The sequence below is a fragment of the Lupinus angustifolius genome, chromosome LG09 (genome assembly GCF_001865875.1).
Source record: "Lupinus angustifolius cultivar Tanjil chromosome LG09, LupAngTanjil_v1.0, whole genome shotgun sequence".
Taxonomy (NCBI): domain Eukaryota; kingdom Viridiplantae; phylum Streptophyta; class Magnoliopsida; order Fabales; family Fabaceae; genus Lupinus; species Lupinus angustifolius.
This window is the reverse complement of record NC_032017.1, coordinates 15168020-15182704: the sequence shown is the minus strand read 5'-3', so window position 1 is coordinate 15182704 and position 14685 is coordinate 15168020. Positions and strand designations below refer to the sequence as shown.

Below are 14685 nucleotides of genomic sequence, written 5' to 3'. Positions count from 1 at the left end.
AATGAATTTTATCAAAACTTTGTCAATGCGTGTGAATCACCCCTTTAACATTTGGTTGAATTTACCAAGCAACAAATGAACCAAGAAGTCAAAAACATTTCACTCTAGCTCTCTCACGAGATATAATTGGAAATCCTTAATTTCTCATAACATTACTTCCTCTCACACTCTCACTCGTACTCTCCTTTTTATTATCAAAGCAAAAAAGCAATTTGATACTTCGAACTTAAAGTGATTTTATTCATTTCAGTCATGTGAGGGATTAATGTTTGATGACTATAGTCAATAAAATAATTTATATTTAAGATGAAATATTTATATTAATAATATATGATACACTAATATAATTAATTTTAAAAATGTAACTAATGATTTTGTTCAAATTAAGTTAACTTTACATATAAACTAAAGTAAATTACACTAACATCTCTGAGTTTTAGTGAAATTATACAAACAACCCCTCACTTTTATATACTTACACAAACTTCCCCTAATTTTTATACTTGCATTACACTCAGCACCACTGTATAAGAAATAAGTGTAATCTTTTAAACAAAAAATGTGATAAATACAATTAAGTTAAACAAAACATGATATAATGTGTAGACAAATCGAAATAATATACAAATCAATGTCTCTTTATTATTTTTGGTTACAAAATGCGTCAACAATTTTAAAGAAATATTGTTTCAATCACTCTTATAATATTGTGTAACGAACCAAAAATAATAAAGAGATATTGACTCATATATTATTTAGACTTGTCTCCACAATATATGATGTTTTGTTTAACTTAATTGCATTTATCACATTTTTGTTTAAAAGAATACACTTATTTCTTATGGAGGGGTGGTCAATGTAATGAAAGTATAAAATTATGGGAAGTTTGTGTAGGTGTAAAAAAATCAAGGATGATTTATATAATTTCACTAAAATTCAGGGGTGTTAGTGTAATTTACTCTATAAACTACTATGTATGTTAACCTTATCATTTTTTAATACAAAATAGGCTATATGAAATTAAATGCGATTAATCTAAGTGTTCATTCCACTTTAACACTAGTGGTATGTGGACTTCCCTGACATCGTAGGAAAATAAATTTGAGAAAAAAAAATATATATTGAATTGTAATTTTTTTTATACATTATTAGTTTATCATCTATAATTCATTTTTAATTATTATTAAATCTTTAAAGAAAATAATACAAATGAATAATAAATAACATATTAAATATGTATAATTTTTTATAATGACAGTACATAAATATTACACTTAATAAATATAATGTAAAAATATGTTTTGTTATCTGCCAAATGGTGGTAGAAGTGGCGCTCATTACTTTAATACCCTCAATTTAATTACTTGCATGGAAAATCTCGATCTACTAAATTTCATGGGTAAATAAATACTTAAACAGTTTGTGATAAACTCACTTTAGAGTAACCTTTTCAGAGAAAATACATAAAAAAATTTCTTTTTAAGTTGCATGCAAGATAACATAAATATTTTTAGTGGTTGAATTGAAATGCTAGAGTTTCCACAACTAGATCTCCTAGTCTATCTAAGAATAAAAAATATGATTACAAGCTCCATGTTAGTCAAATTTGTTAAACATAGCAAAATTAGTACTAGCCAATTCCCTTCCAATACTTTCATTGACTTGCAACCTGAAATGATAAACATAATAACTCAATATGCCATGTAGAAAGGCTATAGATATTCATTCAAACAAAAAATGTTAAATTGAAAAAGTTTAGAACATAAAGAACATGTCCACCAACAATGCATTAGTCTAGTGGTATAAGGTTCCGCTAGATCCCCAGAAAAACCAAAAGAACATGCCCAAAAACAGTTTATAAATAAGCGAAAGCACACCTAAAGGAAAGGTTAGGTAAAATTCAAGCTTCTTTCCTAGTTATCCTGCAATGGAACAAAATGTAAGACATTAAGTATCAAATGGCATTGCTTTTAGCACAGACAAATATAAACCAATATAAGTGGCCATGACAAGCTTTCCTAATTCATAACTTGATGTACTAATTAACTAAATAATCCACATATAGATACAAAACCAAATTTCCTCTATGTAAGGGAGAAACAAATGCCAAATTTCATAGCAAACACACAGATATGATGTAAGTAGTTTTACCTGAAACAATATATTCCCAGGGCATCTGTAATTTCATGAATGACAGTTGTAGCAAAATGCAAGTATAGTGCCACTGTGTTCATAGAAACAGAATCATCAAATAAGAAACAGCAATCTAAAATATACAAGTATTACATCTCAAATGTAAACCAGAAACAAAATTTTAACTCCATTACAGTAGTGACACATCATGCATCAATTTCTCAATTTCAAAATAATATGTTTGTGGTGCTATCAAATAACCAGTTATAACGCCGATTTACTGGTATAACGTATCGGATTTGCACTGTTCCACTTTACCGTTATAACACCAATATACTGTATCAAATAACCGTTGATTTGATTTTATAATGACAGTATGCATGTGCTATATTTACTGAATTTAGGATCCACCAAAAAGTTGGGCGAACTCGCAGTTAAGATGCTTCTGGTGTACTTCTATCTTTCTCTTATCTAATAACATTTCTATCTATTAATGAGAAAAATACAAAAGTCTCTTTACCTGATAACAAACAGTAACCAAGAAGAACAAGCCTCTCATCTACCAAAGGAACCCTGCCAAAAAATAATCAGTGGACTTTGGTGAGAACAAACATGTAACAGCCATAAATAACATGAACCACATCTATCGGTAGAACTCGGAAAGAAAAATCACATTACATACCCATCATTCAGCCTTGACGCTAGTGCATTAGCAATGACAAATGGGAGATATAAGAGGGACTGTACAAGGTAAATAATGGTACATGAGTTACATCAACGATCTTAGTGAAATAAAAACTTTAACAATGAACCAATTTATTGAAATCAGAGTGAAATAAGCTACACTAATCAGAATATTTTGATTGAGTTACCATGTTCGGTCAGTCAACCACAATGATGAATCGATAATTAACATTAATCTATTATCATAATATAAAGATCCATTAGATAACTAAAAATTATAGCAATGAGAATTCAGTTAAAATTTTACTTTGAAAAATGCATTAACTAAAATCACAAAATCGCTGAAAATCCATTAGATCATAATATCGTGTGATTTTACAAGTAGAATCGTGATTCTGACTACCTTGAATGACAATAGAGATTGCTGAAAATGTATAACAATATTTTGGCCCATGTCATTACACTCTTTGTTTATAGATTTACAAGGAGGGAAATAGCCAAATATGGAAAAATAAAGCATCTTAAAAAGGTTACACGGGCATAACATCCAAATACAAATAAAATAGCTAAATACCATGCACATTCCGGTTTTCAAGCCCTTAGGTTCATCACATAAGTGGGCCAAAATCATCCTTCCCTGCAAAATTAAACTTTCCTCAGTTAAAATCAGAATAGAAAGAATTAGATTGCTTACATAAGGATGCTAAAATCAAGATATATAATCTTCAGATGTTACTAGCCAACAACTAAGAGGAACTGAAGCAACCACAAGTACACAGACAATAACTTCTACACCAAGTTAGTGAAGCTATTTGTACTAACTAAACAATTGATGCTATCTTCATAACCAAATACATTTATGATTATTCGTCACATTTATTTACTTAACTTTCTCAAAAAATTGATTGGTAACTTAATGTGTATTTCAACTTTGCCGTTACCAAGTAACCAATGCAAGATTGCCAACATATCAAAACCTAAGTTCATATCTAGCAGAAATTACCATTTGAGCATGACATACAAATTGTTGCAGAAATCTCATTGTAATAAGCAAAAGCATTGTAGCGTCATGCATCAATAGCTAGAGCCTAGAGTCAATACAAACAAGCATTTAAACAACAATTTTCTACAAAACTAACTAAAGGGACTACCAGATATACTCAAACATAAATGCAACATGTCATGAATTTTTAAGTTAAAACATTTAGTGAGAAGGGGAAAATGTGGCTTTTCAAAACCAGAGTGTACATGGCAGATAAGTCTCTAAACCAAATTAATTAATATTTTGTTTTGAAAGCTTTCTAGTCTTATGAAAATTGGTTCATCCTCTACAAAGAGCCCAAGAATAGTTACACTAATGGCCAGTAAACGGCTAATATGACCAAAAGATAGTATGACAAAAGAAAAAACAGTGTGCCATAAAAAGAAATAGGTGAAGCCCTTAAACTACTATATTTCAAATTTAAAACATGACAGACTAACTTACCACAAGATACCCAAAAATAAGGCCTGTTCCTATAATAGCTAAATGTGGATAAGTCCCGAGGATATCAGATGGTGACAAATAATCCCTGCATCAAAAATCATCCAAACATGCTTACATGTACAAAAGAATAATAATGTGCATTTCTTCCATACAAAATTGGGAACCAAAGTGTGCATCTTGAGTTGAGTAATACCACACAAGAACTCCTCCCACGAGTACAATAAATGGGTAAAGCTGAAAAATAAAAGAAAAGAGAATCAACAAAGCAACCAGATATGGAGGAGAGAGAATTACCAACCGGAAAAAGTATTACCATTGCCAATGCAAGTGGCATGCTTCCATTTCTTGCCTTCACAACCTTATGGATATTAGAAATACTGGAAGGAACCAAAAGATAGTGTTGACATTTGAACAGACATTCATTGAATAAATCAATGACAACAGTCTACAAGAAACACAAGGATCATTTTGTACTTAAAATATCATAAACTCTTGATTGTTATCAAAGATACAGAGATTCTTATGCTAACTATTAGAACCTCAATGACTTAAGGAATAGAATTCTATGCATCTATAAATATCACAGAGTGGATATAAGAATAAGAAAAATGGTGTGATTTTATGATCCTAAGCCCATCAATGCTAATTGTAAAGATCATAATAGAATAACGACTAATATGTATGGCAAAGAATATTCAACCTAAAAGAAATGGTCGCAGACACAAGTATATAATCAAACTAAAAGAGCTAGAATAGAATGCAAATTTTTTATTCCAAGGGCTCCTGAGGTATTGCGCATGCTAAAGATTGAAATTCAATAATTTCAGTTATGCATACTTGAGTATGACTGTTGGTATAACACCAAAAGCTATCATAAAATATAGTGCAGCTGCATATGTTGGGATCCCTGTAATGCAGAAAGAACAATATGATCATTTAATATTTTATCAGCAAAGAACTTATACAATGTTGAGATTGACTATATACACATCAATAATCTTTCTCAAGTTGGGCTCTAGTACACCACCCAAAAGCCGTGCAGCCAGCAGCTCATACTGGACAAGCAAATGTACCCACCACACCCATTTATGTCATGCAGCCTTTTTTTCAAGTTTATTAGATAAAAACAAAAGAACACAAGAACGAAAGTATAAGTACTCTCAATAAGCTAAATACCATGCACATTCCGGTTTTCAAGCCCTTAGGTTCATCACATAAGTGGGCCAAAATCATCCTTCCCTGCAAAATTAAACTTTCCTCAGTTAAAATCAGAATAGAAAGAATTAGATTGCTTACATAAGGATGCTAAAATCAAGATATATAATCTTCAGATGTTACTAGCCAACAACTAAGAGGAACTGAAGCAACCACAAGTACACAGACAATAACTTCTACACCAAGTTAGTGAAGCTATTTGTACTAACTAAACAATTGATGCTATCTTCATAACCAAATACATTTATGATTATTCGTCACATTTATTTACTTAACTTTCTCAAAAAATTGATTGGTAACTTAATGTGTATTTCAACTTTGCCGTTACCAAGTAACCAATGCAAGATTGCCAACATATCAAAACCTAAGTTCATATCTAGCAGAAATTACCATTTGAGCATGACATACAAATTGTTGCAGAAATCTCATTGTAATAAGCAAAAGCATTGTAGCGTCATGCATCAATAGCTAGAGCCTAGAGTCAATACAAACAAGCATTTAAACAACAATTTTCTACAAAACTAACTAAAGGGACTACCAGATATACTCAAACATAAATGCAACATGTCATGAATTTTTAAGTTAAAACATTTAGTGAGAAGGGGAAAATGTGGCTTTTCAAAACCAGAGTGTACATGGCAGATAAGTCTCTAAACCAAATTAATTAATATTTTGTTTTGAAAGCTTTCTAGTCTTATGAAAATTGGTTCATCCTCTACAAAGAGCCCAAGAATAGTTACACTAATGGCCAGTAAACGGCTAATATGACCAAAAGATAGTATGACAAAAGAAAAAACAGTGTGCCATAAAAAGAAATAGGTGAAGCCCTTAAACTACTATATTTCAAATTTAAAACATGACAGACTAACTTACCACAAGATACCCAAAAATAAGGCCTGTTCCTATAATAGCTAAATGTGGATAAGTCCCGAGGATATCAGATGGTGACAAATAATCCCTGCATCAAAAATCATCCAAACATGCTTACATGTACAAAAGAATAATAATGTGCATTTCTTCCATACAAAATTGGGAACCAAAGTGTGCATCTTGAGTTGAGTAATACCACACAAGAACTCCTCCCACGAGTACAATAAATGGGTAAAGCTGAAAAATAAAAGAAAAGAGAATCAACAAAGCAACCAGATATGGAGGAGAGAGAATTACCAACCGGAAAAAGTATTACCATTGCCAATGCAAGTGGCATGCTTCCATTTCTTGCCTTCACAACCTTATGGATATTAGAAATACTGGAAGGAACCAAAAGATAGTGTTGACATTTGAACAGACATTCATTGAATAAATCAATGACAACAGTCTACAAGAAACACAAGGATCATTTTGTACTTAAAATATCATAAACTCTTGATTGTTATCAAAGATACAGAGATTCTTATGCTAACTATTAGAACCTCAATGACTTAAGGAATAGAATTCTATGCATCTATAAATATCACAGAGTGGATATAAGAATAAGAAAAATGGTGTGATTTTATGATCCTAAGCCCATCAATGCTAATTGTAAAGATCATAATAGAATAACGACTAATATGTATGGCAAAGAATATTCAACCTAAAAGAAATGGTCGCAGACACAAGTATATAATCAAACTAAAAGAGCTAGAATAGAATGCAAATTTTTTATTCCAAGGGCTCCTGAGGTATTGCGCATGCTAAAGATTGAAATTCAATAATTTCAGTTATGCATACTTGAGTATGACTGTTGGTATAACACCAAAAGCTATCATAAAATATAGTGCAGCTGCATATGTTGGGATCCCTGTAATGCAGAAAGAACAATATGATCATTTAATATTTTATCAGCAAAGAACTTATACAATGTTGAGATTGACTATATACACATCAATAATCTTTCTCAAGTTGGGCTCTAGTACACCACCCAAAAGCCGTGCAGCCAGCAGCTCATACTGGACAAGCAAATGTACCCACCACACCCATTTATGTCATGCAGCCTTTTTTTCAAGTTTATTAGATAAAAACAAAAGAACACAAGAACGAAAGTATAAGTACTCTCAATAAGAGTATATAATCTATTCGGTATTATCTCTGGTTTCTACCAACATAATGATGATAACATCTTAATAATGATTGCATGGATTCTCAGGAGTATAAAAGAGTTGAAAGATCCAAAATTTAGGACCTGTCGAGGAAATGAGAAATTGCATTGCAGACACCGAACATGAGAATATATTGTAGTATATAACAAAGGAGTTAACCTTCTCAGAAGACAGCACAGCAAGATAAAATACAAAATTCACAACAGACACTCTGGTCATAAAGAGGATTTCCCCACTAGTGGGTAACTCGGAGTAACTATGTTCTTTATTCCTGTATACCTAAACTCATATTAAGAGTTGAATTCAAAAAACAGGGGTATACTGCATGCAGTACATATAAAGTTCCTCGTATAAAAAATCAAACGTAAAAAAAACTCTCCAAATACAAAGAAAGCCTTTTGTGAAAGAAATACGAAAAAACACTTATTAGGAGGTATTATACATCAAACTTGGTACAAGTATAACAATTACACAAATAACATTGAAGAATAGACATTTGAACATTTTGTTCCCAAATATAGAAAGAAAACCACATAATGAAGGACAGTCTTACCTGCAATAAAAGGCAACCAATTTAAAAAGGGAAAGACTCTCCAAATTGATTAGCCCACCACTCAGCACCTGTAAAACAATAATAACAACAATAACATGCATTGGTTTCTATTCAAATTTTGTAACTGCGGGAAACTGAAAGAAAGTACATACCAACAATAGCAGTAAAAAAGTGACAGACGTATATAATCATAAGACCCTCTGTAGGACCATTTATAGCAGGCAGTATAAGTGTATTGGTGAAAAAGCTGCACCAAAACATTTATTAGAAAATCAATATTCCTAGTCAAAGAAGTATAGATGAAATATCATATTAGAATATATAATCATACTAATAGTATGATTTTAAAAAGGGGCCATGTATGCTTATGAATAACTGAAAATCCATTTAATATAAACAGGACGAGAACAGATAATCATTTTCCAGAGTCCTTGAAAAAATAATTTTCACCAAGTATTCCAACTCAAGCAAGAACTAAAAACAATCCCTTCTCTGCAGAAGGGCACTTAAAGAAAAATTTGATGCTTCACAAACTGCAATGTAAAAAATACTGTAAGACTTTATAGTAAGAGGGCAGCCTAGTGCATGAGGCTCCCACTTAGTGGGGTCTGGAGAGGGTATAAGTATGCAGCCTTACCCCACATGCAGAGAGGCTGTTTCCAGGATTTGAACCCGTGACCTCATGGTCATTAAACAACAAGATAACGATATAATATTATGTCTCATCAATCGGATACCAGATATTAAGAAAACTTAATAACTTACTGCTCCCAGGTTGCACCATAAAATGTGACTGCAGATATTAGCCAGAACCAAAAAGTACTTCTTCCACACATGGCCGTGCTCCCAAAAGCTAATGCTTCAAACTGAAAAGCAGTTCTCAGAATTATCTTTATTTTCTTTTAACAGTTTAAAAATAATAGCCAAAGCCAAAAGAGAGACATACTGTACATGCAAGTGCATCACACCCTGCAATAGAGTTTAAAATATCTTACTTAATAATAAACATGTATACGTGATGAAAAAATATAGAATGAAAAAAGTGGTGTAGGAAAATCACCATGGTCAAACAGCTCCCCCAACGGGCTTGAAGAATTTGTTCGTCTAGCTTGCTTCCCATCAACAGCATCAAATGTCTAGCACACATATAAAAAAGAAAAAAGAAGATAAAGGAATTACTTATAGTAGAAAATGGATACTAAGGCATCATAGAGTAAAAGTCTTTCATAGATAATCATAGGATTATTGCACATATTTGTAGAAAATACATCCACTTAGTTGTCCGGACATAAACTATACGCAGAAGAAAAAACCAGTAGGATAACAACAATTAAAAAGGCCCTGCGAAAAGAAGAAAAAAAGGGTTAAACATGGATTCCTTTTTTCAGAGATTCTTATGCGACAAAGTAGGTCACACATAAACATGCTTCAAAGTTCAATAATTCTGACAATACCACGATCTAAAAACCAAAGGCTTCAATCATTAGATCATAAAATGTACACATCTAAAAAAATCTGTAATTCAAATCATTTAGATTCAACATGAAACCCCTTAAAAAATAATCAACATGAAAAAACACAACAGCCATGACAATTGAGAGATCAATATTTCATGCTGGAAATGAGATGAATATTCAAGGCAACTGATTACATATGTAAAATTTACTACGGTTGGCCATCACCAGGACAGCTAAAAAAAGCTACCCAGCATAGAGATTGAGAATGAAGTCAAAAGGACAAGGCAATGAGCAAATGATACTGCGATATAAGAGTTTGACCAGACCTGGTATAAAAACAGAAGTAGGCCATGTGCAAAATGAACCCATCTTGGTGGAGCTGAGTCCAACTGAGGTGAGTATATCTGAAAAATCAATAAATAAAGAAAACTAAGTATAACATGTTGAGGAATTCCCTGTTTCAAAATAGACATTCACAGAATATTAAATTTTCCTTCCATGACCACGTCATGGACAATTCAACAAAAGAAATCATCAATAAAACATGAAATTAGTCAACAATCTTAAAAGCACTTAATATACTTGTTTTTTGTTAATCACAAATGCCATTAATATCATTTGAAAGAATGAAAAGGAAAGGTATGCATTAGAAGATTCACAATTATTTTTTTAAAAGAAATATCAGGCTATCACTATTATGACATATGCTTTGTGGAGTAGGAAGATTAATGTATTTAGGTTCGACTTACATAGCCAAGCAATGCTGACAGTAGTAAGAACATAAATCCCGTAAGAGTTATCTGCAACCATACAACTTATGAATTATCAGTGACAAGGAAATAGCTTATGATAACAACAGCAACAATTACAGATAACACTGCAATAAAAAAAAGAAAATGTGTACCATGTTTGGACTGCACAGAATGCCAAAACTCCCAAGAGATGGGGATGAATAAAAGAAAAGGGTACAAGTTAGTGTCAATCAGAAACTCAGATTAAAATTGTAGAAAAAATAAACAAGTGTATCTAGGAAGAGTAAATGTTATTGACATCTCTGCGAATGGGTTGTCATGTGTGTATGTGGTTATAGGCTTATAGCTAGAACATGTCAAACAAACATCCACTTACAATCAGGAACGAACTATTCACATGTCACAACTTACAAGAACTATGATACCACGGTCTGGTGGTATGAACTGATAAGTTATTGAATGATTTCCATCAAACATATGCCATCATGTATTGTCATTGCCATTCTGAAGTTACTTATTACACAAATCTTGTGGAATAGGAAGTTATTTATCCTGATATTAGTGACAAAAAGGCCAATGACATCACATCTAACTAAACAGGAAACAGTATCTTTATGGTGCATTCTGACAGGGAATACTTCAACTTCTAAGGATGACTATTTATAGTTTAAGGCCTGAAAGCACTTCTAACTTTCTAAGTGAACACATGCAAAGCAATTAAATCAGTAACCCAAGATCCTTAATTAATGATAGAGGAAAATATTGTGAAGGGTTAACCTTGTGTACATGGTCATTCCGACTTATAAAAGTTGCAGTAAATTTATGATGATATTATGTGATTGTGTATACATTAGGAAAAAGTTTACATAGTTAAAACTTAGGATAATGAAACTCAATCATGCCAAATGAAGTTCATAATTTGATATTACATCCCTGAAGTGAACAGGTCTTATTAGTATTATAAAATAATTAAGTCATAACAAAGAAAGAACCTTAGTTCAAGAGATAAAAGGACTTACGGTATCCATAAGGGGAAGAAATTAAGAAAGCGACTCCAAAAAGGTTGTAGTACATATTTGGCAAGGTATGAATGATCTACGCCACTATATTTGTATCTATGCAGAGCTGCAACACCATGAGCCCCGATATAACCCATTCCCTCTGATCAATTAAGCCTCAGCAGTCAGCACAACTTGCTGCATTTTGAACAAAAAATATAGACTGAATAAAGTTAGGAATTAACCATATTAAAAGGTAAAAAAGGTAAAACCAGATTGAATTCCAAGCTCAAGAAATCAACATTATGCAAAGAACCTGAAACAAACTGATTTCAGATAAGATGTTATAATTCTTGTACAGAATCCTTTTTTAATAGTTGAATATCACAAATTGTCCGGCTTTGAATTATTTTCCAACTTCAATCAGCAACAGAAATTAACCAAACTTTCATACCACAAATTCCAGTTATTACTTAAAGGCACTTTATTGTATAACATATGTTCCTACTTGCAACACCATTTTTAGTTTAAACCAAAAACCATTTTATTGGACAGTCAAAGAAATATTATTAGATGACAAGTTAAGAGTACGAAACTACTAAATAAAAGAGTATGATCTACTTACAAAAAAACAAAAAGAAACAAGTCAAACAACCAAAAACTATGTGACAAAGCATGTCAATCCCTCTGCATATCCACCATAGCAACCACATTTGAAAAACATTGGCAAAACACCAAATGGATGCCAAAAGAGTAACCCTAGAACCAAATATAAACCATGAACTCAATGAAGTTTAACAATCTTAGGAGACATTAAGCAATTTACTATTCATTCAAGCTTTGATTACTTAAACCAATATGAGAAATTATCTGAAGTACCACAACTTCACAGAAAAGCAATGTTGTAACTTGTAAGTAATGTCAATTTAAATAAGCCAGTGTTGTATACCAAATCACACGCACTCATCTAAAAGCTATTAGCTTCAAGCAAAAATCACCCACACAAATATAAATAGAATATTACAGAACATAAACTTCGCAAGCTTAAAACACACACACATAGTAGAATACTAGTAGCAACTAAACAACAGAAATACATAAATTATAAGCCAATTTATGCATGAACCACATACATAAAGTGAGAGCTGAGAAACCCATTTTGCTTATAACGTTACGTTAACTACAACTCAATCAACTACACACGCTAAAATGTAAAAGGGTAAATAAAAAAGAAATCTTGCTTAAAAAACAGGATTAGAAAAGTAATAGCATACGACAACACCCATTTCGAGAAGAAGAAAATAATTTGTTACACGATTGCACATAAGGTTAAAATTGAAACGTGTATGAAATGAAGAGATGCAAGAGAATAAGGGGAAGGACGTGACCTGAGAAGAACGGGGTGGTATAAGGGAAGCCCTTGAGTGTTGTTGAGTGAATGGGAAATTATTGAGATCGAGAAAGATAGAGATTAGAGTGTGAGAAAGGTGATGGAGAAGAAAGAGTGAAATATGGTTGAGAGTAAAGGGAGGAACTTGGAAACAACGTTACCCTTTTGGTGTTTCCCAACAACGTTGGAATGAGGGGGAAATGTACTAAATTTGTCTCTACCTTCATATTTAATAGTACTCATTTGGTTTGTGTTATTGCAATGCTATGTTATTTAATGTTATTAATTTGTTAGTGGGTAAGATTTGAATGTAATATTTTCCATTCTACCTCTTAAATTTCGTTCAATTGTACAATTACTCTGATTATTTTTCTTCGGATATGAAAAAATATTGATAATGTTAATATTAGGAGGTGCGTCATTTCGATCTAAAAGATAAGTTATGGTTGCGCCAGAATGACAGACGTCGACTTAAAGTTGGATAAAGTGAATCCATTCTAACAACTTTGGATCTTGATCTGGCAACTAGACATTCATAAAGGTACATCGTTAACTGGATAAGATCGAAACAGTACTACATGGACCACCTCTGCCATCTGTGTGTCATGCCACCTATATAGAACTATTACGTCGATGAAAAAAAACAAACATCTATCAAAAGTCGCATGTCACTTGCACACTGCACCCCACAAGCGACAAGGACAAACCTACAATATGGCTACGCGACTATAAGTCAACTATCCAAATAGTATGGAAATGTCAAAGTCGCTCAATACGAGTAAAGCAACTCCTACTTGTCTGGAACATGTCTGACCAAGTCAGATGGTCGACTAGGCCAACAAATCTAATAGGTAATATTACATACACCTCTCCACTATAAATAGGGGACTCCCCATAAGGAAGTTACTCATATCTTTAACTCTCTCTTACTTATTAGTCCATTATATATTCTCACTATTTTCTTATCTCTATCATATATTGACTTGAGCGTTAGATAATGTTTTCAGCTACTTCCTCAAGCAATCTTAGGTATATCTCATGCATCATTAAAGACCCTCCACCCAACTCCAACCGGACCATACCTTACCAAAACAAAAGAAGATGAAGATTTTGGTCCAGATATTATTTTACATTGTATTTACATATTTAATGATTACCTTAATTTGTATATATTATCGTAAATAGACAATTAGAATAAGATTGATAGTATGACTACCATATATATATGGCAAATTTATCTCAGATGGTGTATTTTGACTGTAAAATTAGTCTTAGTGCATCTTTTGTATTATTCACAAAAGTGGTGCAACTTTTTGAAAATCGGCTACACTATGGTCAGTTCCTTTTATTATTTTCTCTTTGACCCACCTAAATCAGCATCTCTAATGGAGTTTTTTTATTTTCTCTATGAAAATCGGCTCCATTGTGGGAGTTTTATGTATTTTTTGCACACTTTCTCTCCTAAATCGGCTCTTATGTAAGAGTTTTATATGTTTTTATTTTTTACCAATCTCATACATAAATTGTCTACACAAATTGAGTTTTTCATATTTTTTTTGCCCTAATCTCTCCCCTAAATCGACAATTGGTGGGATTTTTTATGTAATTTTTTTATATCCTAAATCTAAATCGTCCATGTCGTAGGAGTTTTTCATTGTTTTTTTTAACTTTCTTCTTACAAATCGACAACCTAATTGCCAATTCATATTTTTCACTTATATATTTATGCCACACTCTGATCTTCTTCACCTAAAAACATAAAACCAACCATCTATTCTTCTGGAACTTCTTCCTCAAGTGCATTGTAATACTCTTTCTTTCTGTGTTGTTGAACATTGTTACTTTTTCTCATTTGGGGCTATTTACCTCATACGCATTGCTACTTGATTAGAGGTTAGTATTCTCACTTGGAGCTATTATATTTTATCACATTCTTTAA

General features: G+C 32.2%; 1 protein-coding gene and 1 pseudogene across 1 annotated transcript; both read right to left on the bottom strand.

Annotated features, from left to right (window-relative positions):
* Positions 1425-12653, bottom strand: LOC109355789 (annotated as a pseudogene).
* On the bottom strand, positions 3140-5408 carry LOC109355790. The gene is made up of 6 exons (XM_019599009.1): positions 5141-5408; positions 4617-4748; positions 4497-4537; positions 4304-4388; positions 3383-3454; positions 3140-3328 (listed from the first exon to the last, which is right to left on the bottom strand). Exons 1-6 carry the CDS (start codon positions 5237-5239, stop codon positions 3170-3172), a joined length of 588 nt encoding a protein of 195 aa, XP_019454554.1. The 5' UTR covers positions 5240-5408; the 3' UTR covers positions 3140-3169.

Coding starts and splice junctions, on each gene's coding strand:
- LOC109355790 (XM_019599009.1), bottom strand. CDS start 5,239: ATGATCATATTGTTCTTTCTGCATTACAGGGATCCCAACATATGCAGC. Junction 3,455..4,303: donor TTATTTTTGGGTATCTTGTG/GTAAGTTAGTCT, acceptor TTAATTTTGCAG/GGAAGGATGATTTTGGCCCA. Junction 3,329..3,382: donor GAATGTGCATGGTATTTAGC/TATTTTATTTGT, acceptor AAGATGCTTTAT/TTTTCCATATTTGGCTATTT.